At 38.8% G+C, this 27,735-nt stretch overlaps 2 protein-coding genes across 3 annotated transcripts; one reads left to right on the forward strand and one right to left on the reverse strand.

The window, feature by feature from the left end:
• Positions 1-1,382: 1,382 nt before the first annotated feature.
• LOC137194385 (oxygen-regulated protein 1) lies at positions 1,383-16,099 on the reverse strand. Its single transcript, XM_067606252.1, has 3 exons — positions 12,155-16,099; positions 9,598-9,757; positions 1,383-8,680 (listed from the first exon to the last, which is right to left on the reverse strand). The coding sequence occupies exons 1-3, from the start codon at positions 12,812-12,814 to the stop codon at positions 2,073-2,075; spliced, it is 7,428 nt and encodes a 2,475-aa protein (XP_067462353.1). The 5' UTR covers positions 12,815-16,099; the 3' UTR covers positions 1,383-2,072.
• tcea1 (transcription elongation factor A (SII), 1) lies at positions 2,215-26,779 on the forward strand. Of its 2 annotated transcripts, XM_067606250.1 has the most exons (11): positions 2,215-2,292; positions 10,646-10,772; positions 20,589-20,651; positions 20,738-20,843; positions 22,527-22,629; positions 22,792-22,940; positions 23,077-23,133; positions 23,665-23,819; positions 24,073-24,219; positions 24,401-24,472; positions 26,354-26,779. In XM_067606250.1, the coding sequence occupies exons 3-11, from the start codon at positions 20,631-20,633 to the stop codon at positions 26,360-26,362; spliced, it is 819 nt and encodes a 272-aa protein (XP_067462351.1). In that variant the 5' UTR covers positions 2,215-2,292; positions 10,646-10,772; positions 20,589-20,630; the 3' UTR covers positions 26,363-26,779. The 2 variants fall into 2 exon arrangements, with proteins under 2 accessions (XP_067462351.1, XP_067462350.1); XM_067606249.1 differs by lacking the exons at positions 2,215-2,292; positions 10,646-10,772 and adding an exon at positions 19,179-19,409.
• Positions 26,780-27,735: the final 956 nt, after the last annotated feature.

Raw genomic sequence — 27,735 nt, forward strand, 5'->3', positions numbered from 1 at the left:
CTTTGTCTCCCCATTTCTTTGTCTCTCACTGTGCATATGTGTGTGTGTGTGTGTGTGTGTGTGTGTGTGCAGGGAGTGATTGGGTCAGGGACAGGGAGGGGAAACACCAGACATTTTCACTTGAGAGAATCATTTCCCAGCATTTCCCTCTGTCCTTAGCATAAAATGATAAATATATATAGCATCACATTCTCAAATGAATTATACTTATATACAACTCCATATTACTGTCATTTGGTTGTTTCAAGGATAATATCCTCTGGTCACACACACGCCAGTCTGTCACTGACCATCACATCAAGTGTCAATTGCATATGCCTGACTGCATCAAGGGGCATCACTCAGACTGAGTGACAGCTGCAGATGACACCCAGTCTCTCCTCTGTACCCTCACCTGCCTGAGGATGAGTGGATAAGAGTGAAACAAACCCTTCAAACGTGAGGAGAGAAAATGACACACAGCCAATATCTTTATCACATCTTAAGACTTTTGTTTCCTATTCATAATATTAAAGAATTAAATCTCTTTTTGACAAATTGTCAGTTACAGTATGTTCGGAGCTTTGAAAGAAACCCCCTATGAGTTGGGGATGGGCTGGAGTTGGGCACTCTGTCGTCCTCTAGTTCCGAGAATAAACAGGATATTGTAAGCCTAAGGCTTCCAAATTCACATGCTTCACTTAGTTAATAACCCCATGAAAGTCAAATGTCACCAGAGTCCAGAGATGCTTCTAGGCAGCAGCAGTTTATATGAACGCTGCTGTTTTAATTCTTTTATGTCGTATGAAAAATTGGGCTGTTAACTCAGAAAAAAATGAAAACACAAAAATGTATTATGATCACAAAATTTTATGTTGCCTATAAGCCTATAACTGGGCTTCAGCACTACAGTTACAATTTGATTAAACAATGTACTTCAAGCAAGTCCATGAACCAAACCTTTTTTTTTGCAATGTAATCATGAAGTTAACAAACTGAATGTCTGATCGACTTAAGCAACAAATAAAACCATAAAGAAAGCTAATTTTCTGAAAAATTCTTGTGCTTTTATAGATGCTTATATGATGAATACTGTCTTTGTATTTGGCAAATTCCTTTTAGTGTGCCTATTACTGTAGCAATATGTTAGGTCAACTGTATGCAGCAACCCAACCTGAGATGACAGATTATGCAATTCCATTAGTGTGTCTGCCTGGTTGTAATCACATGGTGATATATGAAATATTTTGATTTTTAGTTAAGGAATAAACTTAAATAACTTAGTCTTGAGGTTGGGAGGTGTAAACACACCATATAACATACATGTGATCCTCTAATTTTAGTTAGTAGTTGTAGTTGAATATGCTTTAATATGAGAACTGTAAATAACACATGCACAAATGAAAAATAAAATATTTTATTGAATATTGAACACATTCTTACAGCCAAAAATAACATTTTGTCAGAAGCTGCCTTTTAATTAATTTATTGATATTATTTCACAGGCTAATCAGGTCTCAATTCATAATAAGTTCTTAATTGACATTCCCTCTTTCAAACTCTGAAAAGTGAATACTATATATCGACAGCTGCTTTAAGAAGTAGCATTCACTGTACGTGCATTGCACATTCTGGTAGAACCCAAACAAGCAACAAACTCTACTTTCTTTGGCAGATACAGTCATTTCTCTGATGTATTGCATTATATTCAATAAGAAATTGATACCTTGTATTTGTAATGATACATGATACAATGATATACAACCAGGAGCATTGAATCAGTAAAAAAAGGTGTTCTTATTAGCAAATATCTTTATATTCAATTTGTTATTTTATAATTACATCAGAACAGACAGCTTTGAATTTAATGTCTGTAAACTTACATTTTTGACTGTATTCAAGCAAGAATAAGAGGCACAACTCTCTTCAGTCACCACACGTTTGGAAAACTGGTGGGGCTGCAAATATGTTCTTGTTCATGATTATTTGACTAATCACAAAACATTTCTATCTGTATTACAGTAAATAATTGTAGCCATGACACCCAGGCCCAGCATATGTGAATATTTCTGTGATATATAATGAACCTGCTTTCATAAAATTGGACAGTATTGGCCACATCTCACATGCAGTGTATCCAGGGAGTCTTGTGATTGCAGTACAGCTCCTCCTCCACTAGATGTCCTTCTTGCCTGTGTAACAACTGAGGACTCCCCCTCAGGATGCACTTTTCTGTCTGGTAGTTTAAACTCAACTGATGCAAATGAAGAGAGGCTGCCATTTTTATTTGCCCAAGTTTTGGATGTGTCAATAGTAGGTGATACCCTGAAACCTCTCCCTTTAATACTGCTTGAATCTCTTTTCCCACTTTTAAGACTGACGTCGTCCAGAAAGGGGTCTGAATCGCTTCCATGTGGCATGTTGTAGTAGGTGCACTTTGGAGTTGGAGGTTTAGCCATTTCCTCAAGCTCTGATGAAGATATGGCTGCGAGGGGGTTGTTCTGGATTTTATAATGAGGCGGGACATCCTCGCTAGTGTTCTCTTGGCCTGTGTCAATGGACGTACTATCCAAATTACCGTACATTCCTAGTGAGATTGGAGGAGATTTTCTAATGAGGTGGTTCTCTTTGAGCAGCCATCTACCTTTGTCAATCAAGACCCCATCGTTTGAGTCTTTGTCTGAGCCAAAAGAAATGCACTGTGCGGCCTCTGTAGCAGCTTCGGCATCAGCCTTTAATGAGCTTGCAGCGCTGGCGCTGAAATAAGACAGATCTTCCCTTGAGGCTTTAGTGCCCGAATCACGGGAAGAGAAACTCCCTCCACTTTTTAATCGGGAACTTTGCAAGACTTCTGACTTACTTACCACGGACAGTTTAGAGTTGGAGGACTTAGCCCGCTCCACGTTTGCTCTCTCAGTCCTGTGTACTGAATGTCTGTAGACTGGAGGAGGTCTCTCTGAAGCCTCCTCACCACTCTCTGAAATAATGTCTACAGACTCCTGAGTTTTATATCCACCGCTCTCCGACGTTTCTGGTCTGTAGTCAGATAAATCTGAGGTGCTCGGGCTCGGTAGACGTTTTAAGCCGTACGAGCTATCATTGTTGCTTTTGGGAATTAGGCCTACAACTTGGTTTGTTTGCGCAACTCGAGCATTATCCGGCTCTATCCTGATGTGACCTCGATCATCATAAATGAATATGAGCGAAGAAGACTGTAGGGCAGAATTAACAAAGTCAAGTAATTCCTGTGATATCTCCACTGGGTGGGGTAGGCCGCCGCTTCTTTCGTCGTGACGCTCCCCTCCCTCATCTGTTTCAACTTCATTCACTGTGTCTGTTCCGTTACCTTTTTCATCCTCACACTGACCCTCAGTGGAATATTTGGTTGGTGATTCGGTGCTATGTCCTTCCTTAATATCTGTATTTGCTTCCTCGTAGTTTGCCTGATCTTCCTCACAACTTCTCCTGTGCTGCCTCAAATATGAGGCCTCATCTAGTAGGCTTTTACAAACCGTATCATCACCAATGCTGTCTACATCATCCCTAACATTTTGTTCTTCCGCCTCTTCATTTGATTCTCTGTCACATCCCTCATTTAACTCATTACTTTCACTTTCTTCATCATCTTCCCTCTCCTCTTCACCTAACATCTGACCTAATTCCATATCTTCTTCAAATTCATTTTCCTCTATGACTTCTTTCTCTTCTATTGATTCTTCTTCCAGACTCGTTTTCTCCAGCTCTTCCTTGCTCCAATCACTCTCTTCCCGCATTTCTTCCTCTTCTATATCCTTGTCAAATTCTGCTTTTTCCTCTTCCTCATCTCTGATCATGATTTCTTCTATAGTTTCAAGCACAACAACCTCACCTTCCTCCTCCTCCTCCTCCTCTTCCTGTTCTTTCTCCTCCTCCTCCTCATTTTCTTCACTAACCACCACTTCCTCATCTTTTCCCTCAATAGTCTCCTCTTTATCTTCCTCATCCTTCTCCTCTACTTCTTCTGCATCTTCCTCCTCCACATCCTCAGTAATATTTTCTACCTCACGCCTCTCGTCAGTAACCTCCTCAGCCTCTTCCTCTGCATCCTCTTCCTCTTCTTCCACTTCTTCAATATTTTCTTCTTCATCATCTCTTTCCTCAATAACCTCCTCAGCCTCTTCCTCTAGATCCTCCCCCTCTTCCTCCTCCTCCACTTCTTCAATATTTTCTACTTCATCCCTCTCCTCGTTAACATCCTCAGCTTCTTCCTCTACATCTTCCCCCTCTTCCTCCTCTTCCACTTCTTCAATATCTTCTACTTCATCATCCCTCTCCTCATTAACATCCTCAGCTTCTTCCTCTACATCTTCCCCCTCTTCCTCCTCCTCCACTTCTTCAATATTTTCTACTTCATCATCCCTCTCCTCATTAACATCCTCAGCTTCTTCTACATCTTCCCCCTCTTCCTCCTCCTCCACTTCTTCAATATCTTCTACTTCATCATCCCTCTCCTCATTAACATCCTCAGCTTCTTCTTCTTTACCCTCTTCCTCTTCCTCTTCCTCCTCCTCCACCCCGTCAATAATATTTTCTACTTCTTCATCTTTCTCCTCAATAACCTCCTCAGCCTCTTCCTCTACATCCTCCTCCTCTCTCTCCTCCTCCACTTCTTCAATATTTTCTACCTCATCATCCCACTCCACAATAACCTCAGCTTCATCTTCTTTACACTCCCCCTCTTCCTCGTCCTCCTCCTCTGCTCCTTCAATATTTTCTACTTCTTCACCCCTCTCGACAATAACCTCCTCAGCTTCTTCTTCTTTACCTTCCTCCTCTTCCTCCTCCTCCACCCCTTCAATATTTTCTTCTTCTTCATCCCTCTCCTCAATAACCTCATCAGCCTCTTCTTCTACATCCTCCTCCTCTTCCTCCTCCTCCACTTCCTCAATATTTTCTACTTCATCATCCCTCTCCTCATTAACATCCTCAACTTCTTCTTCTTCACCCGCCTCCTCTTCCTCCTCCACCCCTTCAATATTTTCTTCTTCTTCATCCCTCTCCTCAATAACCTCCTCAGCTTCTTCCTCTACATCCTCCCCCTCTTCCTCCTCCTCCACCTCTTCAATGTTATTTTCTGCTTCCTTTTCCTCATCTGTCTCCTCAATAACCTCTTCTTCATCTTCATTCTTCTTACTCAGATCCTCCCCTTTCATTTCCTCATCTACCTCATCCACCTCCTCTTCATCCTCATCCTTCCAATTCTCCTCCTCTTCTTTCTCCTCAACACTATCTCTCTCATCAGTCTCTGCAACATTATCATAGTCTCTTGCTTCCTCATCTTCCTCATCCATGAATCCATCCTCTGTCTCCTCAACCACCTTCTCTACTTCATCGACTGTCATTTCTTCCTCCATCCCTTCCTCTTCTTTCTCAACAGACACCTCTCCACACCCTTCTGCTTCCTGTCCCTCATCATCTTCCCTCAGTGCCTCCTCTTCTGCTTCGTCCTCCCTTTCTCTTTCTTCATTTTCAGTCTCTCCACCACCACCATCATCATCTATCTCTTTCATGTCTTTCACTGCCTCCCTATCCTCCTCTACTTCCTCCTCAATTTGGTCTTCTTCTTCCTTTCTTTCCCTCTCATTTTCCTCGTCTCTCTCTGGCTGTGATACATCTGATTCCTTTACATCAAGGTCTGTTTCCTTAACTTGATCGAGTTCTTGCTCTGACTCAGTCATCATCTTTGCCTGTTCATAACACATGTTTTGCATTTCATTTAAGTCATCTACCTCTCCAGTGTGTGAGGGGTCTTCATCATTGCCCTGTTTTGTCTCAGTTATGTTCTCAGCCATGCAAGTACTTTCAGGATCTGGCAACTGTTTGCATTCTTGAACAAATTGTTCCACATCTTCCTCTGAGTCTGAGTGGTTTTTTTCAGTATCTACAAAAGTGCTCTCCTCTACAGGGTAAAAACTTCTAGCTTGTTGGATTGTTGAAGAAATCTCTGCTCTGAGGTCTTGCGGCATGTTCAGCTCCTCCATAAGCTCGTCTATTCCCATGTGCTGATCCTCAAATACATCACCCCCTTCGGATACAACATCTAGGGCAAACTCTGTTTCTGAAAATTTGGGAGAAAGAGGATCACTTTCTAGCCTTTCCCTTTGAATCTGGAAATCCTTCCAGCGTTCTCTGAAATGAGAAGACGCTTTGCTTTCCAAGTCCGTCAGACTTTCCCTCAGCTCTTCCTGGTTGTCGATGGTGGAAATTTTCTGCAGGGACTCCAACATCAGCATGGCCTCGGAGCTGCTTCTCGACCCGTTACCATCACTTGGCGCAGGACCTGTTAGGTTATCCCTCAGAGTCATCACTGACAAGAATGACAGGAGGGCTTTGCATGACGAGCCAAACACTGAAGCCACTTGTGATGAGAAATCAGGAAGGCTGTTGGACTTCTCAAGATTCGATGTCTTGCTGTTGTCAGGTATTGATCTGATGCACTGAATGGATGAACAAATTTGCCGCAGGACAGGCTTTATCCTTGCTTTTGGACTTAAAATGTTGGATGTAGATGAAGATGATATATTCTCAACTGGGCCAATGGTCTCTACAGATTTGTGTGACCTCAGTCTGTTCTCGTACTGCGCAGGTTCGACTCTGACACTTGGCATTGAAACACATAAACCTCTCACTTTCTGATCATTGTGAAGCAGAGCTGTCGCTGGCCCTTCATGGCTAAAAGGAACTGATAAACAAGAAACAGATTTCTTGATAGCATCACCAGGTGATGGATAATATTCTTCTGGATTAGGCTGGCAGTCACTCTTGTCCTCCGATTCAGAATCACCACCTATCTTAAACACAACCTTTGCCTGAGGTTCTGATTCATCTGCCTCATCCATATATGGCACTTGGTCTGGGCTGACTTTCTCTAACCAGTTCTCAACATATTGGTGGATTTCAGAGGGTGAAGGATTGAGAGAAGGCATCGAAACACTCTCGCTCAACTCTAAAGATTTTTTAGGTAATAGTATCCTGTTTTCAATCATGGATTTGGGCTTGCTCATCTTCTGTCTGCCCGGTAAAAGTGATTTTTTGGGTTGTAATATGTCTGACATGTTCTTTTTCATTTGAGGCCTTCCAGTTGGAGTATTTACATTATGGCCATTATCCTTAGCAGCTGCTTTATTTAATGTTTGCTTCTTGGGTGGGGTCCTTTTCATATTTTCAGAGCTAACTGACAAAGCTGAGTCCTTCCTGGGTGACTTTTCATCCTTAATTGATTTCTTCAATTCAGGCTTTTCTGCTGCTTTACTCTTTTGACTACTTTTAGCACTTTCTAATGAACTCAAACTCTTTTTTCCCACACTGGCATTGCTGCTGATCTTGCCAGTGGATGAAAGTTTGCTGTTCTTTGAGGAGCTTACTATATTTTCCTTCCGCTTCTTATCTGAGTTACTTGTTGAAGGTGAACTCTTCTGCTTCCTTGAAGTTTTTATCACCTTTTTCTTCTCACTTGCAATTTGAGAGTTTGTTGCCCTTTGGGTTTCACTCTCAGATACTGGAGACAGATTGTTGGGAATCGCTTGTGTTGGAGATACTGGCTCTGATGACAACGATAGCATCTCCTCTTTCAGTCTTTGTAGTGAGTCAGCCGTGGGTGGCTGCCAGCTAAAATCGATATCACAATCATTGCTGGATGAACGAGGCCCTGAGTCAGTGGACGGTTTGCTATCTGGCGCTGAAGAGGGACCAGGCAAAGGTACGCCATCTGCACTATATTCCTCATTTGCGAAGTAGTTGTTGTAGCAGCCTTGACTCTCATAAATATGCATCACAGTCTCTCTAACTTCCATTCCGTTATTTTGTATCTGAAGGACTTCAGCTACCCCTGACGACCTGATTGAGGAGTGGGAGCTTTTTTTGCTCGCCCCCGCAGATGCTGTTTTCCGAGGCTTTGGGACTGGCCGGTTGCTGCTGCTGCTGGTGTGTCTCACCATGCAGTATCCCTCAGTTGCTTCTCCATCAGCTGTCCTCTCCATGTAGGAATAATGGCCCAGGGTGCTCTCTTGGACCCCTGACTGTGTCACCATCTTCACACTCTCAATAGAGGCATTCTTCTTAACATGTCGAGGACCTGGCGTAGGAGCGCGTTTGAAACTCGTTTTTGCTTTCCTCAAGGCTGTAGAAGTGTAGCCCTCATATACTCGCTCATTGTTAAAGCTGATGCCCTCTCCAGTTACAGCGGGGTGGTTCTCCTCTTTAGCTTCATCTTCACTGAGGCCAGAGGAGTCTTTGGCAACGGCATTGTTTGAGTCAGGTGAACTGTTGCCCGACTCAGAAATTGAGGCAAAAACTGCCCTCTTAGTAAGGCTGGAGCGGCTAAGTGTGGTAGTCCAGTGGAGCATCTCCTCCTCCTTGATGGTCAGACGCACTTTCATCTCTACGGTCATGCTGCCATCTTGATTCACACGGAAAGACTTTTCAATGTCGTCATCCTGAGGTACAATGCAAGTATGATGCTCATCTTCTACCCTAGCATTTCCACAGCTCTCCATGGATGTGTGACGCTGGTTGACCTCTGTTTCAAATGATCCGCGATGGTGATGTAGGTGGCTGTTCCTGCTTCCATTTCGAGAGTTGTTTATCTGGTTGACGATATATCGCTCTGATGATAAGGAGAAGTTCCTTGAGCCTCTTCCACTTGAGAAGGATTTGTTGTTCTCTTTGGTTGGAGGTGTAAAATACAGGTATTTGTGAAAGAGAGAAGGAGGGGAGAGAGAGAAAGAGAAAACAAATAAATAAAAGGTGATTGCAAAAGCATCATGTAATATTCATATCTGTGCGGAAGCATTATTTAAAGGAATTATTTGATATTTTCATAAAGATGCTTGCTTCCTTGCAGAGAATTAGATGAGAAGATCCTCTCATCCAACTCTCGGTAAGAAAACGAATAAGTATATTTCCCAAACTGTCAAACTATTCTTTCAACACGTCAGCTATATTGAATTTGTGTCAAGCCAAAAAAACAAAAAAGTGATAGATATCTCAAAAGCAGGGTAGATACTGTAAAACCAAAATTATCTGCGAAGGATATATGGATTGTTGTTTGGATGTTTTATCATGGTATATATATATATTTGTGTGGATATTTATTTCCTGCATTTTGGCAATCAGCATTTGTTGATTAGCATGGGAGGACTTTAACTTTTTTCTTTTTATGGATGAATACATTGAACCTTTAAACATTTGAGCCTTTGAACTAGTGTATAAATATATGAGTGAGCTGACAATTTAACAACAAAAAATACTGAATTTCACATAAAAACTATGCTTTAGGACACTCTTAAAATAATTTACCATAAGTATAAAACAGGAGTGAAGTGACTGTTTTGTTCTTATCTATTACATCACACTTAGAAAATTAAGTAAATAAAATAAAGATTGCTGTGATAGTCCCTGTAGGACTGCAAAAGCTTGGAGACAAATATAAACTTCCATCTGTCTGGCAAGTTTACATTCAACAGTTCCTTGAAATTGCAGTTACTGACTATGCTGTTTAAGATATTATGTGGACATTTTGAATATTGGCTTATGGCATACTTCACATAGCAATGTACCGTAGGACTATTTAACACTTACGAGCTTGAGGCTGCAACATAGATGATTCCACAGTATCCATGTACATTGCCTGTGCCATCTGGCCCGTGCTGTGAAAATTGTAGTTGGTTAATCTGAATGGCTCACTGCCTGCTGCCACAATGACTCCATTGCACAAGATAAGTGCAGCGAGACCATCAATCTGAAAGAAGAGGAGAAACCATTTTCATTATGATAGTAACTTTGAATCATTCACACACGAGTATCCATTGTAAGATAGACCGTAATAAAGTATTACGCTCCTGGATGCTTACATGAAAACAATAAATTCATGTACACTTGATATTATTTCTTAATGCCTCATGGTATTATAAAACAGACCAGAGATAAGAGGCCATTCTAGTGGCATAAGATGCATTTAAAGGTTCTCAACAATCATGATGACCTTAAACAGGAAGCATGTTGTTGTTTAAGGACTTAAGGTGGAGGGATTACAGGGTGATAACTCACTGGGGAGTAGAGATTTTGATTACACCTCTTAGGACTTCCTGGAATTCTTGTCACATATAAAGTGAAAGCCCTGATTATTCATCCCAGCAACATTTCTGTGTTTTCTATTTTTTATTTTAGTTGTGCAGTTTTGTGTAGTTGTCTCTCCCAAAAAAATGCTCTAAAACATATTTAAAAATTTTAATACCAATTCTACAAATCATCATGGTCCTAGCACAGCCAGGACTATGGTAGATGCTGTGCATAAATATCATGATCTCTTGGGTGTTTCTTTTTGGTTGTTGTTTTTTCAAATTTGATATGGAATCAAAATCCATGTCAGTTAAAGCTCAGTCAGACCTACAATGATTTCACAATATATTTTCATTCATTTAATAATAAAAAATGCTCATTGACAGTATCCAAATCTTGATGCTTTTATCTACTAGACAATAAAGTGATGTGATGTGATATGAAAGCTTTGGAACAAGCAGGTAAATGGACCTTGAGTTTACACTGTTTTGTTAACTGCTGTTTCCAAGGTCAAGAATGAACTGCCAAACTCAATTTGTAAGCCAAATTGTTCTTCTTGTTCTTTTAGGACAAGATGTCCTAAAAGTGCCCAGAAAAGAATGAAGTTTGAACCTCTAAAGCTCCATGACAACTGAGATAAAACCACCTGCTGATGAAGACTGTGTGATACAGTCGGAAACCTTTGGAACAAGCGAGTAAGTGAACCTTGAGTTGAATGGTATTCCTGATCAAGACTAGACCATCAAACTCAAAAAGTTATTGTCTAAGTGAAGATATAGTGTACAGAAACTACGTTCATGTGTTTGTGTCTGTCTGCCCACAGCTCTTTTCAGCCTTACATTCATGGCTATCCTATTTGTGTGATCCTTGCTTAAAATAACCTATGGTCTCCTCTGCTAGAAAGTATATTCAAGGACAACAACAGTATTGCTACAGATTCACATGACATGGAGTAAATTTAAAAGTCACAATACAGTTTCCTAGTTTGAAAAATTTAAAGTAATATTTTGACATTTTGGGAAATATGTGTATTCGTTATCTTGCAGAGAGTTACTGTAGCTTAGAAGAACGACACTCACATTTGCCTGTTAAATATGAAGTAGGGATGGGCATGATTAATCGATGATCGATAATTGATCGTTAAGAATTTTTTTGATCACGTGGAATTAAATCGATTTAACGTTCGTATCAAAGTATGTTATGTATGTATGTGTCTTGAAGTCGCAATGAATTTCACTACGTGCTGCAACCAGCCGAGGGCGCAATTTAAATTCAAGAGGGAAAATGAATACTCAGTTGCCGGCGGGCTGCCGTAGAGATTAGACGAAAGTAAACATGAAGAGAGCAAGGCGAAGTTTGGTGTGGAACCATTTCGAGCTAAAAAACAACAAAGCTCATTGTAAACATTGTAATGACGTGTATATTGTTACCTACAACACAACAACGACCCCAATGATGTACCACTCGAACAACATACACCTGTCACTGGTTAATGAATCCTCCTCCTCCTCTCAACCTACCATCACCTCAGGAAATTTCTTCAAATGCCCATCCCTAATATGAAGTACAGCCAGCAGCCAGTTAGCTTAGCTTAGCATAAAGACTTGAAAGGGAGAAACAGCTAGCCTGGCAGTTCTATCAGAATCAACCTACCATCACCTCAAAAGCTCACTAACTAACATGTTACATCACATACAAAAAGCAAAATGTAAAACAACAATTTGTGGTTTTACAGCGTGTTATGTGTGGCACTATTTCTTGCCTGGGCGCATTAATTTCCTGGAGCGACCGCTGGTTGCTTCTTTCCGATCTTTATGCTATACTAAGCCAACCAGCTGCTGGCTCTGAGTGGACAGATATGAGAGCGTTATTGATTACCTCATCTAATGTTCAGCAAAAATAAGTATTTTTCCCGAAATGTCAAACCTTCATGCACATATTTGCCCTAAAGACTTTATTTGTGTTGATAGTTTCACATTTCACAAAGGTCGCTGCTGCTTATATTATTTTCAGAAGTTGCCTTAAACTACCATTGATCCACAATCATTCAACAATTTCTGTTTACAAAAGTACTTACTCTTCTGCCATCTGCAGAGTAGAGTTTCAGTACTGGAAACTGCAAGACCTGTGAGAGGTAATCCAGCAAAGCTTCAAATGTTGGTGCTGTTCTTCTCTGCAACACAATTGTGCGTTTAACAGTGGGATCCCTATTTTTGATGACCACAAGCTTCTTTGGTGTCCTTACTGTCACCCTTTCATTGACCTTTGGTGGCCTGTTGATGACTTCATTCCTTCTCCCAAATTGGAGTCCTTTGCGCTTTCGTCGCCCTGCGCTGATGGGTCTGGTGGTATTCCACGGTACCTGCCGTCGATTCACTTCATCCAGGTTTAGTGGCTTAACCCGTCTCTGATCAGAACACACATATGATCCCCCATCGTGTAAGTCATCTAAACCCTTAACAAGGTGGATCCCACGAGGTGTGGTGATGGTCCTCACTCCAAATGGCAGAGGCACTTTTTTGGACAGGGCGTCTAGTAGAGCATCAAATGTCTTGAAGGTGCGGGCATTGATGACCATGCGATGCCCTCCGAATTTATTGTCACCGCTTTTGTAGAAACATACTCTTTTAGAAGCCGAGGGATCAGAGATGGGCTGTAACAGTCGGGAGGGTAATGTCTGCCCACTGCCTGAGGACAATCCCTGGGCAGGTGGTTCCTGGAGGGGTGTGTTGCTCATATTGGAAGTGGCTAGAGAAAAAGCAGAGAGAGGGAGGGGTGTTATACTCAAATAATGCAAGTAAGTTATGCTTTAAAAGTGAGACTCCTCTAAGAATATCTTCAGTAAACATGTATCTCCTATAGGCTCGAAAGGTGGCTGTTGAAAGTCTGTTGTTTGTTCCCTTACAAAGGCTGTGATCAGCTTGAAGTGATCCGGTTAAGATAGATTCCAGTGTTGCCAAAATTTCAAAATTGAAAAAAAGCATTGAAATGCCTTGGAAGACGATCTACCTCTCCAACATCTATGTTCAAAATGACTAGTTTTACCAAATTATGGCTGAATACATTGGTACCTCGAAACTCTGAGCCTCTGCTGGAAGTAGCCTGTTGTGAAAACTTGTCACCACCTTTTTCTAGCCACCTTTCAATCCTACAAAGGGCAATTTAATTTAGCATGTACTGCTAAAGTTGCAGCATCAATATTCACCTAAAAATTGAGTTTGCCTTTCCCATGGAACCATGCACAATGTAGCAAAGAATTACATTTGAATTTCACACATAGCTTTTCCCATTTATTCAATACTGTGTCAATTTTCTCTCTGTTTTGATGTGTGAAAGGTTGATGTTATCAATAGTAGAACAAGCAGAATAGTACAACCTATCAGCTTTCCTTAAGGAAGTCAAATTATTCAATTTGAGCTTCCCCCATGCCTTTTCTACCAAGGGATTTGTGGGTTTGTAAGGACAGACACAGTTTTCCCTTAGTTCCAGTTTTCAATAGTGCAAGGCTCTATTCAAAACAAATAGAAACATTTAGTGACGAGATATTTTGTAGTTTCACATAAGAGTTATATAGGCTAAAATGGTCCTTCATATATCTCCAGCCTTATTGCTCCATATACTCCATCATGTCCTTTACGTTCTCTTGATGCCGGTTGCTTAACTGTTCCTCAATTTAATAAGAACTCTTTTGGAGGTCGAGACTTTGCCCACCAAGCTCCACTTCTCTGGAATAATCTACCACTGCGCATTCGGGAGGCAAGCTCTGTTGATACTGTCAAATCCAAGCTGAAAACACATATTTTTTCTGTTTACTATGATGTCTGCTAATTTCATCGGCTGGGAACTCAAATCACTGACTGTTTTCCTCTTTGACAAGTAGCTACCACAACCCTGTTACAGTTATATGATCCCTGTTTTTAAAATTACTAACCTCAACCTTGTTGTCATATTAATGTTATTACCAGTATGTGTGTGAGTGTGTGTATGTGTGTGTATGTGTGTGTACTTTTATATGTACTATCATGTTTTTTTTTCTTCTGTTGTTGCTTTTATTGACCTGTTAAGTGTACAGAGACTCTCTGGCTGATGTGCACTTTAAATAAACTGAAGTTGAAGTTGAAGCAGTAAAGACTGCACTGAAAATGAAATTTGATTCTTGGTCTTGAAGAATGTTTGAAAGTGTAAAAATATGCATTTCTTATAGATTTTCTCCTAAAATTGATCAACATCTACAGGAAAAGCAGTCTTACTTTTAAAGATACCAACATATACCTCTTGTTAGAATAACAAATTCATTTAAACACACAGTAGCTCATTCACCAGTAACAAATGGTTCTGTAATGTATGGTGATGTGGCACTGAATCAAACAGTGTGACCCTGATAAAACCTGCCTACATAGACTACTTAACACTTTTATATAAGTCTTATAAGCTAATATATACATCTAAAATATAATATATATGACTACCTCATTGTTTGAATGTGTAACATATATTTTATTTATTTTATTCTTTTTATTCATTCTCTAGTGTTGTTACTGCTGCTTTATGTGGGTTGCCACACAAAATTTTGTTGTATTACATACAATGACAAAAAAGACTCTCATGGACATAATCCGATCCAGAATTAAACCATGACTTTCTTTTCTTTTCTTTTCTTTTCTTTTCTTTTCTTTTCTTTTCTTTTCTTTTCTTTTCTTTTCTTTTCTTTTCTTTTTTTGTGCCATCTCCTAATTCTCTTGTAGTGATTCGGTTTTGAAACCATATTGAATAAGATGTTTCTTTCAGTTGCCATGAAGGATCCGTTTTAACAGTAGTGAGTGTTTTATAAAATATTTCAACTATCATCTCAAGATTTAAGACTGGACATTCAAAACAACAATTAGCAGTGATCAGCATTCATTTACAATGTATTTTACTGTGGAGATAGTGGACTACAATCATGCGCGAGACATGGCAACATTAAATTACTTAAGACATTAAGAAAAGTTGTACTGTGTGATCACTGTAAAAGTAATGTACACTATATTTCAAATGAAATAATACAATGTACAAAATTAAATTAAAATCAACTAAAATGTTATGGTTGTATAGTTTTTTAATGTAATATCGGTCTTTTTATATAGTTATATTATCATAGATAACATGGATGTAGTTAATACTGTATGTTCATGTTATCAGTAAATACAGCCCAGTAGGACAGATTAATACCATATACATTACATTACAAGAAAACACATTGTGTTAGAGCTTAGACTCTCTGTCGTATCTTATATATTTAGTTCTGTGATAGACTACACTAAATAGAACATAAATAGTCTGAGGAACAATGTCACAGGAAAGCTTCTACTTCATTATAGTTAAAATATTAACCCACCACCACCACATATTACCTTGAGCAGCACAACAAGTCTAAACAGACCAAGACACACACTTAGGCCACACACACCTGAATTACACAAAATACACCCTACAGGTACTGAAGAAAATAACTGACTGGCAAACAAACATGTTACTAGAAATGTAATGCACAAGACTTACCTTATATCTCACATCTCCCCTTAATTATAAGAGCTAAAACAACAGAAAGTGTGTATCTGGTATTCCTCCGAGCGCTGGTCAAAGCCTCTCAGCAGCGTTCGAGGGCTATTTTGGGACATGCACCATCATGGCCAATTTGCTTAATCTTTGCTCACACTTAATCAGCATATCAAGATGAGGTAACAAACAAGGAAACCACAGAGGAAATGAACCACAGTGGACTGAAAGTGTGCACTTCTTCCGGTATGAGACTTTAAAAATTGTTGGCAATATGTTCTCCTGAAGGAGTGGGACCATAATTTTATTTGGTCAACTGATATATTTGCATCTTGGTGCATGTATCCTGTAAGAAATCCCAATAAAAATAAAGAAAACATATGTACCAAAGGTCTTCTCTGCCTCAATAGCTATACACTCCTCACTTATCATTTGCACTAAAACACAAAGCAAGAAACTAACTGAGTGAATGGGATGAATGAGTACAGTAAAAAGGCTCAGTAAGCAGCAGAATAACTAAGTAAATAAGGAGGGAGGTGAAAGTTCATGGGAAATGTTTGTGAAGGTACATGAACTCTCCAGGTCAAATGATATTAGTAAATCTATCCCACTCAAAACAGATACCACAGGTGGCGAGACCTATTTCTAATTTGCAAGCAGCCTGCATAATCAGATTTGAGAAGTCTTGGCCTAATAGGGATTAGGTTAAAGATTTTGCGCACTTGCTGACAGCATGAGGCAGAATAAGGTCCTTAAAGTGCACTTTTACCTCACAGCAGGTAATGGAAATCCACCATCGCATTTCAAGACACACAGTGCATCATTATTTATCCTCACTGTATATAATTAGTAAGAAATAATGTTGTTAATATTGCAGCCTTCACATAGAAATCCTTGTATCCACACTTGGAAGGTAAATACAGTATATCTAAAAGTTTGTAGCATGTTGTAGACTTGAATTTTGGTCTGTTAACAGTGGCTTATCATCTAATTGCATCAAGGGGTGAGAGCTATGTCACTATACTGTAGACAGACAATGTGCCAGTTACCAACTGCCCTTGACTGTATAAAACCTGCTAATGCCTCCCACTAGCACGTGCGGTGCATAAGTGCATTCTGCATTGTCTCAAAAGATGGAGACTGGCCAGCAGGGGGATTGAAAGGAAGGGCCATAATGTCAGTGTAGGTCAATATGAGGAAATATTCTTTTAGTGTATTTATTTAAGTGGAATAAGCATAAAATAAAAGGCAAAAAACAACAACAAAAAAACAAAACACATCTTGGCAAAGTATTTGACCTTTTTGTGCTGTATACTGTATATTCTATGTAGTGTAATTAGCAGCAAAGTACTTGTTTTGCTCAGTTAAATTATTCAGACTACTAATAATTGCCTAACCTTCAGTCCCTAGGTGGTATGTCACATGCTGATCTGTTTGGATTAGTAAAATCCAAATTAGTGAGTCAATCAGTGCCACATACATGCAAGATCAACAGTGTGCCATCATTGTGGCCTAGATCCTGTTACTGAAAGGTCACAGGTTTGATCTGCACATCAGCCATGCCCTCATCAAAAGCCATGAGTCTTATTCTCTTTAATTGACTGGTAATTATGCTGAATAATGCATTAATGTCTGTGAACTGTCACTTGGAGCTTAAGTAAAATTATACACCATTATACTGGAAAATTACAAATTCTATAATGTCAACAGTACCAAAGAAGTACCAGCATTGTACCATCAGTGTTTCCAACAGCTATTTCAATGTGTTTCCCAACATTTTTGACTTGTGACCCCTAACTTGAGACAAATTTTTACCAGTCCTAAACATGATTATCATATCAATTATTTCTTTGGTCTATGATAAGAAAATAGTGAAAAATGTCCCATAACAATTTCCGAGGGCCCAAGTTGATGTCTACATGTTGCTAAGTGCCTTTTGCCTAAATGTGTGTGTGTGTGTGTGTGTGTGTGTGTGTGTGTGTGTGTGTGTGTGTGTGAGGCTTGAACCATTGAACTTTTGGCACATAATAAATGATTAATCAACCAATTTAAATTGTTGCCAATCGATTTTCTGTCGACTGAACAATTAATGCACTCAGCTCTATCTGATTAACTATTAACGTTAAAGCAGTGAAAGACCCAAAACTTAGTCTATGTAGTTTTTGAAGCAGATTATGGTTGGTTGATTTTCAGAACTGAGTCCATGGTCAACCCAAGTAGAGACACAAGTGGCTCTTTGGCGCCATCTAACGATAAATTGCAAAAATGCCAAAAAGCGGGCTTTGTTTTTGGTATGATGGCAAATGTTTATGCAGAACTTGACAAATGGAGCCAAATCTAGTTGTTTGTAAAACTCAACCATTTGTCTAATTTAAGCACTGAGTGATGAACACTTAAAAGATAGGTTCACAATTTTTCAAGTCTGTCTTAAAACAACAGTCCATATGAACACTGAAAGAGGTTTTCCTCACTGTAATCATTCCTCCTGTTCATACTCCTTCAAATGTGCTTTATGTAAGTGATGGGGGCCAAAATCCACAGTGTGTCCACACAAAAATGCTTTTAAAGGTTTATCTGAAGCTTATATGAGGCTTCAGCAGTCTGAGGCAGTCATATCAAGTGGATATCTGCCACATTTACAGTCTTTTTATCATCAAATTTTAAGACAGACTCAGTCTGCATGATTCAGGTGTATATGTGTCACTATGGGTCTTGCAGGTCAAGCAGATGCTGAATGACTGGTTTGTATTACCTCTGGCTCACACAAAAGTGTAACAACATCAACTGGTTGAAACTAACAGTTGAACGGAGGCTGAAAGATCAGGTCACGCAGAGGCAACAAAGTGAGCTCAAAAGTATGACAGCATATTTATAGATTCAGGATTTTTAATGAGGGAGAAGGGGTATATGTCATTTCAAGGGAGTTTTTGTGGGGGAAAAATGATCAGACACAAAATATTACTCAAAGTAGAGTATTTTATATACATCTTAAAACGTGTCTGGAGGGGGATCTTTAAGCAGCATTTGTTGTACTGAAGCCATAATGTGTGCTGATGTTTTGCTATTATTGTATGTTTTGTTTGTGCTCCATACAATGTAATCATAGTCTTTAATCAAAATAGATGAAATGAAAAATTGTGAACCCATCCTTTAAACTTAAAAAATACTTGAATAATCATTTTAGTAATTTTTAAAGCAAAAATGTAAAAATGTGATGATTTCAGCCTGTCAAATGTGATGATTTATTTCTTTTCTTTGTCGAACATGGTAACAAACGGAATATCTTTGGGGCTGTTTGTCAGACAAAACTAGACATTTGAAGATGTAACCTTGGACTGTGGGGAACATTTTATTGACAAAACCGATGAATCAAGACAATAATCGGTAACTTAACTGTCAGACAATTCAACATGTGACGAAGGGGTAGACTCATAGACTGTAGACTGTAGACGGTAGACTTTGCTTTATTTTAAGGGGTCACAAAATCGTTGGGAACCGCTGTCTTAGAGGACTCTTGTTTTCCGTCTCGATTCACTCCCCTTAAACCTATCGTGCATCGACTAGTCACGTCTGCTACAGAGCGGAGGGTCAGTGTGTGCGGTCCCCGGTCCGCCAAGTAGACGCCGCCGCTTTCACTTCACTGGCGTGATCTTTTGTCGTGTATTTTCGTTACCGTTTCCTCCTGATTTTTTATTTTTTTTAAAGATTCAACCGTCATCATGGGCAAAAAGGAAGAAGAGGATATCATTAGAATCGCGAAGAAAATGGATAAGATGGCGCAGAAGAAGAACGGGGTGAGAAGAATGAACGCTTACCTGCCCGCTGCTGTGCTAACGTTGGCGCTAACTGGTTGTGATGGAGTTAATGTTAGTTAGCTGCCGACTAGCCAGTTTGGTCACTGTCAACAAAAACTCCACTAGTACACCAGAATATTATGCCAGCCGCTGACTACACCGTTACTCTCAACATTAAACTCCGCGGCTAACATACCTGTTGTTATGACTAGCAGCAAACTGTTAGCATGCAAGTCTGTTTATGTTAACGGCAGGCTAGTAGTTAGCCACATAGCAGTCCACTAGCCCTTGCTGGCTTGGTGCCTTGCAACGCAACAACATGTTAGATGTGGTCGTTTAAAGATAGCTGAATTTAATTAGATTATGGATTAAGTTATGAAATGAATGCATGCTGTTGGATCAGTTGGAGGTTGGGATTTTGCAAGCGGCTAAGTAGCTGCTAACTGTTATGGACGCTAAGTGTTAGCTACTGTAACTGTAATGCAGGTTAAACAGACGGTATAGCGTGAATATGTTTGCAACTAATAATGTTTGTCATTATCGGTATGTCTGCCGATTATTTTATTATTATTTGTTATTTTGTCTTTAAAATGTCAGAAAATAGCCACATTTTCATAGAGCTCACTGTGGTGCATTCTAAGTGCCTTGATATGTCAGACCAAGAACCTCCCAACCTAAAATGATTCAGTTTGATATTATTGATGACAAGGGAAAGCAACGAATCATCACATCACATCAACAATTCAATATTTCTGGGTTGTTGTTTTTTTGCTTTAAAATTCATTTAAATGATCAATTGATTATCAAAATAGTCATTATTTTGGCATTATAATAGCCAATTCATTTTGTGTTGATCGACTATACTCAATTAATCAACTATTTGTTTCAACTCTGAACGTTAATGTTACTTACACCCAAAATTAATGGCTTTTGTCTGTTTATAAATAATAATTAGTTAACAATTCAGTAATGAATTAATTTTGTCTAACCTACTTACATCTGAAATATCACTGTTAATAAATAAAACTTGACTACTGCAGAACGGGCGTTCAGTATATCTTAAGATTTATAAGAAACCAATACTTGTGTTTATCAGTTTACAGCTAACGACAGGTTCAGTATGACATGGGTTTAAATGTATCTATAAATGCTTCTCTCTTCCTCCCCTCTCCTCTGCAGTCTGGGGCTTTGGATCTTCTGAAGGAGCTGCGTACTGTCCCAATGACACTGGAGCTGCTTCAGGTATCTTTGCTCATTCCCACTGAAGACTTATCGTCGACACAGGCAGCACTCAAACCCTGAAGCACTGACACAATGTCTTTCCACAGTCTACCAGAATTGGGATGTCCGTTAATGCCATCCGCAAGCAGAGCACAGACGAGGAGGTGACATCCCTAGCCAAGTCCTTGATCAAATCATGGAAGAAGCTTTTGGGTAATTACTACTTTTCAAGTCTACGCATACTCGAATGTGTGTGTATTTGTTTTGTGTGTATGTTATTCTTCTGCAGAGATTTTTGTCTCAAACTGTTAGACATGATTGTATCGGCGCCAGTCAACATATCTGTTTGTAACTGATTGTTAACGACTTTATGAAGCCATAGTCAATTTTGATCATTTGCTTATTGTAACACATTGTGCTCTGGTTACACCAGCTGTCAAAAATGTCCTGTCGCACTTTTCTTAAATTACTGACACCTATTCTCAAACCACAGGGGTGTTAGTAAGTGATCTGTTCAGCAGCACAAACAAATGAACAGCAGCCAACAGTTTTAACAAATGCATCCACGCTGATGGCAAGCGTTGGCTAGAGAAGATTTAAGTTATTATTTTATTTTTTCAAAGTTGTTGTTGTGTAATATAGGCAGCATATCATGATATTGTTCTCAATAGTAGTGTAACTTCTGACAGTATTTGTTTTTTGCTGCTGAAATAACACAGATTTGAAAGTATTCTGTTATGTTATTCTGGGGGTTTTATTCAAAGATCATAAAATAATTTCATGATTAATGACTGAACAGACAAATTATTTATGAAGACGATGTCTTTAAAAAGCAGAAGTATCACAAAACTACTACCTCATATGACAGTATATTTCCCAGCCATTACAGTCGCCTTGATTCTTCTTCACTGTCATTGTGCTGCTGTGTGACTCGTAATCACTGCTGTGGTTGAAAACAGGCTGTACATATTCTACCTAAAACTTTCTGCCACAACACTTCTACTCTGAGGGTGTCCTATCAGCCATGCAAAGACCAAATAATCACAGTGTCCCTACGTTAATTCCCTCCATTATTGCATGTCTTTCCCTTCCCCCCCCCCCATGCTTTCTCTCTTTCTCTACCATCTGCTATCAAAATTGTACACTGATACTCCTCTCTCCACAGATATAATTAGGAAACACTAGAAAACTGTGGTTCCCACCCTTTTTCCGTAAGGGACCACTACTCTAGAGTAAACTGACGACAGCTGATGAACTGACACGTCTTATGGATATTTCATATTATAACAAATGTGTAACAATAAAAGTAAAGAATAACTGATAAACTGTACAATTAACCCAAATAGTGAACACAATTACTGCAGGATGTTTGTGTAAAATGAGCAATTTGGATGAATATTGAGCAGATTATTTCCTGTGAATATTTCAGTGCATCAGAAGAAGAGTTGTCCTTTTATTTTTAGTATTATTATATAATTCTGTCTGTATTACATGTACTTTTTAAATTTTTAATTATCATACATACTTAATAGGCTTCTTTTTGATATATTCAGTGTTTTTTTTTCTCCCTGATGCTTGGCCAATGTTCTGTTAGCTGTTTGGTTGTTTTAACTACATACTTTTCTAATGCAGGACAAGACTGTTTACAGAGGGTGAAGTTCTGTTAATATAGCTTGTGTTCATGTCTATTTAAGTTTATGTCTTAAATAACAATCAAAACTTTAAAAATAACAATTACATTTAGTTGTTTGTTTCACAGAAATGATTGCAATGCTGAGACATACTGTATATATATATATATATATATACATATATTTTTAAATTACAACCCTTAAAATCAAGAAGGCTGCACTCTAATGTAATTTTTCTTACTTGCTTGATTTGACTGTATTCTAGACGAGCCTGGAGGTGGAGAGAAGCCTGCGGATGAGAAGAGGAAAGAGCAAACGACGCCTGTTGTTTCTCCCTCACAGGGAAGCCCAGAGGCAAAAGAAGAAAGGTAACAATACAGGATCATTTTTGATACTTTATCACTGATGGTCAACACAAATCTTCTGCCATTTGTGTGCAGATATTGAATGTTTTTCTATCCTCTTTATATGTTGCTCTCAAATGTTGTTTGCTTCAATAACACATTCAATTTCTCTTATTGCTCATATAGCAGCTCCAGCAGTAACTCCAGCAGCAAGAGCGAGCCCCCTGATGTTACACCCAACACGTTAATCAACACCTTTCCTCGTGCCCCCAGCACCTCTGACTCTATAAGGCTCAAATGCCGAGAGATGCTGGCAAATGCTCTGCAGGCTGGAGGTAATCTGTTGTTATGATATTGAGCAACAAGACAGGATATTTGTTTTGTTTGTGGTTGGTTACTGTTTTCTTTATTTACAGTATTTTTTAACATTTTTCGTTTACCCCCTGACATCTCTTTTTTTTTTTTTTTCAGATGATTATATTGCGATTGGTGCTGATTGTGATGAACTTGGAGCACAAATCGAGGAATATATCCTTTTTTAGTGAATGGCAAATGTGTTTGAAGCAGATGTTTGTCACTTTTCTTGATTCTGGATGTTGTTACCGTGTGATAAATTGTGTCTTTTGGAGGTTTTTTTTATCACTGCTGATAATGTTAATATGCACATTAGAGCTGCTACTAAGAAACTAGGTTATTTTCATTGTTGATTTATCTGTTGTATATTTTTCCATTTAATCTATTAATTGCAGAGTGAAAGTTTAGAAAATAGATACAGAATAATAATTATTATATTATTTATTGACTATTATTATTTGTTATTATATATTTGTATTAATAATAAATACATTTCCAGAGCTCAAAGTAATTTTCTTTACAAATTACTGAACAGATTTATCAATTATCAGAATTGTTGTGAATTTATCTTCTGGCAATGAACTGATCAATGAAGCAACCAATTATTTCTCCACTGTTGCACTTAAAAGGCCTTTTAATATAAGTAAAGTTTTAGGCTTTACTTTTTATACAATGCAAAACTTGAATTCCTCAACCTGCCATCACTTATCTTCCAAGAGTTTAAGAACACAGACATGAAATACAAGAACCGTGTGCGGAGCCGGATTTCAAATCTGAAGGATATGAAAAACCCTAATTTAAGGAGGACCGTGCTATGCGGGAGTGTAACCCCTGAGCGTATGGCTAAGATGACTGCAGAGGTGTGTTGGCTGTAGATGACTTATAAGGGAAATGGTACACAGTCAGCAGTGTAAATATTCCAGCACTGTCTCTGCAGTAGCACCATTTCTCTTACATTTGTTATTGCTATTTGCAAAATGTGTCTTTTTACCTCTACTTGGATATAATTTGATTGAATACAGTATGTCTTTAATTACAACAGAAACAGATTAAAATTGGTTTGCTTAAATTATTATCATCATTATTATTACTGACGTTCTTCTGTTTCTGTAGGAAATGGCCAGTGATGAGCTGAAGGAAATGAGGAAGAATTTGACCAAAGAGGCTGTCAGGGACCACCAGATGGCCACCACTGGGGGCACTCAGACAGATCTATTCACCTGTGGCAAGTGCAAGGGGAAATGCTGCACCTACACACAGGTACAGATCACCATTTATGCTTCTTTTTAACTGTGGCAGTAGCAGAAGCTTTTACTGACGTTGTGGTGTATGGTTAAAATAGGTTTAGCAAGAAATTAGAAGAAGAAAAGTCATATTTAACCCTTGCTTGTTTGGTATGATATAGTAATACATTCATTGTCAATTTTTATCCTTTCCTCAGGTTCAAACTCGCAGTGCTGATGAGCCAATGACCACATTTGTCTTCTGCAATCAGTGCGGAAATAGATGGAAGGTATGTGGCTTAATGTGGGCTATGTTGACTCCCTCTGACTCCCTCTATCCATGCCAAGACTTTAACTTCTGTTTAATTGGTTGGGTTGTATATTTCTCCACATTATAAGCATCAGTACCTTTTGAAGATGCCCTTGTCCACTCTGCACAGGCTGTTAAGTCCCACCCATGTCCAGTTCATCAATGAGTGCGTTTTACATGCACATCAGAGTCCTGGTTTTGGGTCTTATCCCGTTTTTGATTATATTTGGGATGTGTAGTTTACATGATCATAACAGTATTCAGGTTTCTGATGGTCTGCCTACAGGTGTGTCTTGATTCCTGAACATCTCAGGCACTTATTTCTGTACTGACTGAGTTATCTCAACAGTTGAGAATGAACACAGTTTGGTTTCTGGATGTCTGGACTCTGCTTAACTTATTATTCTTCTGGATTTATCTGCTCTGACAGATCACCAGTAATGGAAAACACAAGCGACAGCATATTTCATGATCTGCATTACTAAAGTCAAAATTTCCTCCCTTAATTTGATAAATCAAAATTTTTGTTTTTGCACGATATGTATATGCGTCACAACAGTCCTGTAAACTGTGACATGATTAGTTACACTACATGCACACCTGCTGCAGTTTACAGGACTGTCGAGACTCCAGTTAGCTAACTCTCTCTGGCTATCTCGTGAATTTAACGGGACATCTGTCAGATGGACAGACTGAAAAAAACTCTTGGTTTGTGTTAGTTGACAAGGTATCATCTCTGTTGAGGAGAGTTGAAGTGCTAGAAAATGCTAGCTAGCAGCAGTGTGCAGATATCAGGCTGATGTTTTATAAAGAAACACAAACAACAGCTGATCAATTGGTGAGCGGACCTTTCTACTCTACCTGTGCTGAAGCTGATTATTAAACTGAATGCTCACGATTTACTCAGTTGAAGCATAGTACTTGATAACCTGTATTTAATGCATAATCCTTGCAAGTGGTGCAAGGATTATTCTTCTCAACTGTCTTAAAAAATGTGAATCGACCCCAAGCCTGAAAAAAAAAATCGCGATTCAATTTTTGCCTGCAAACGTGGCAGAGAATGATCTGAAACCGGGATCAGGCGTTTACATGCCACAGTATCCTGGGAAGTATTCAAGCTAGTATATCCAGGATTCTGAAACCAGGATATGGTTTTTACATGCAAAACACATAACCAGGACAACCTGATCATAATCAGGATACTCATGCACATGTAAACGCACTCAGTGTTATTCGGTTTTTGTGTGTCTTTGTAGCCTAGGGGTTAAGATGTGTACCATATATTTGCATCGTCCATGGTTTAATTTCAGGGGACTGTAGACCTTTGTTTCATGACATACTCCTCTTTCCCCTCATGTTACTTGTCTGTATCTATACTGTCAAGTATCTGAATACAGACAAGAAAGCTCCCCATAAAATCCAAAAAATGTTATTTGGCCTTTAAATAGAAACTAGTGTGTTGTGGATGAATATTTTATCTCGCTTAGAAATGTATGAATGCAGGTGTGGTAATGAATGTCAGTAGAGATTAACTGACTCATTCATCCATTGCATTTGTAGAGGGAGAATAATACTACTGTATATGTTTTGTATATGTGTATATATCATGGATTTAAACAAGTGTATTACCATTAAACATAGTCTTTTAATTAATTAAAGAGAGAAAAGATGTCAGAGAAAAGAAATAAAATCTATATTGAATTACACTTCAGCACTTTAGGGATTTTGCTGTTTGGAATACATTGTCAGTCTTTGTTGATATTATATATTGGACTATTTGTTCATGACTTTATATTCAGTGTTAAAGTAAATATTCCAGTATCTGGGTATTAATTTGTTGTTTTTTGTGTGTGTTTTCTAGTTCTGCTGAACTTGCAGGCATCATCCTCGGCACTCCAAGTAGCAAAATTCCTGGACCAGATTCTGTCTATCTGCAACAGATTGGAGCTTTTTTCTCTGTGGTACATGGTACACAAAATGCCATACAAAGATGCCACTGCAGTTACCGTTTGAGTAAATATCCTGTTCATAGATCGAGCTCATCGTCCGTTACCTAATGCCCTCCCTCCCAAAATCTTTTACTATTGTTATTAGTTGTTTCCCACTGTCAGATATATGCGATCAATCTTGTCTCATTCTCTTTTATCTGCATTTTTTATATGTAGTTTTAACACTTTGGACAATGTTGTTTTGCTTTCCCTCACAACATTGCATTGTTTTATTTAATTTCCCAATAAAGTGTAATCCATTTGATTAAAAAGAAGTGCTTTTCATTAGCCGTCCGTTATGATGTGCCTCCAGTCTGCTCTGGTTATGTGAATCTTTAACATTATACTAATGCAATTAGGGATCTGAGAGGGCTACCGTGTGTGTGTGTGTGTGTCTGTGTGTGTGTGTGTGTGTGTATACATTTGCTATTGGTGGAATATTCATCACATCAAAGTGGATGCTGATGTATGCACATTAATCTGTTTAGGGACAGGATAATGTTATTGGCTCAACCAGGGGAGGATACACAATTGTTTCCTCGAGGTTTTTTTAATTGCCAGGTGCAACCACTCTATGTTGATGAGCTGCTGTGGCTGCCTTACCGCCACACAAACTGAACCCAGACCAGTCGCATAAGAGTGAGGCTGTTCAATCAGTGAAAGTCTGATCTTGGGGAAGGATGTGCAACCATCAACTACTATTAAATACTATTTTACTACCGTATGAAGCTCAAGTGTGCAACATGTTTTTTAAGATTTAGGTTCTACTGTCTGTAATGGACACCTCACTGTAGCTCTTGTGTGTATTTAATAGGGGCCAGCTCCTTGATTATTAAGTTGACCCATCTGATTAACAACAAATTGTAAATTAAATTGGTGAGTTTCTTTACCTTGGTTCACCTGATCAATCTGTTTTATGGTGGAAAAACCTAATATTTTGAGCAAAAGTTATCCTGTAATGCTGTGGTTTTCTCTCAAAGTTAATATAATAATATAATCATATAAGTAGACACTGTGAGCAGACATTAATTTGCGTCAAAGTGTTCACAAACCAGGTAGGGAACCACTGCTGTAATGAAAACAGGGAGACTTGCACATTTTGCTCATGTTTAACTATATTTTCCAGTATTTTCTATCATCTGCAAAGTTATTGAAAAACCTTTAACTCTGCTTATTATTAGTTAGGGTGAACTCAGTGCTGCCTTACGTCATCATGAGCCATACCCAGATCAATCACAAAAGAGCAAGTCAGTTT

The sequence above is a fragment of the Thunnus thynnus genome, chromosome 12, assembly GCF_963924715.1.
Source record: "Thunnus thynnus chromosome 12, fThuThy2.1, whole genome shotgun sequence".
NCBI classification, from domain to species: domain Eukaryota; kingdom Metazoa; phylum Chordata; class Actinopteri; order Scombriformes; family Scombridae; genus Thunnus; species Thunnus thynnus.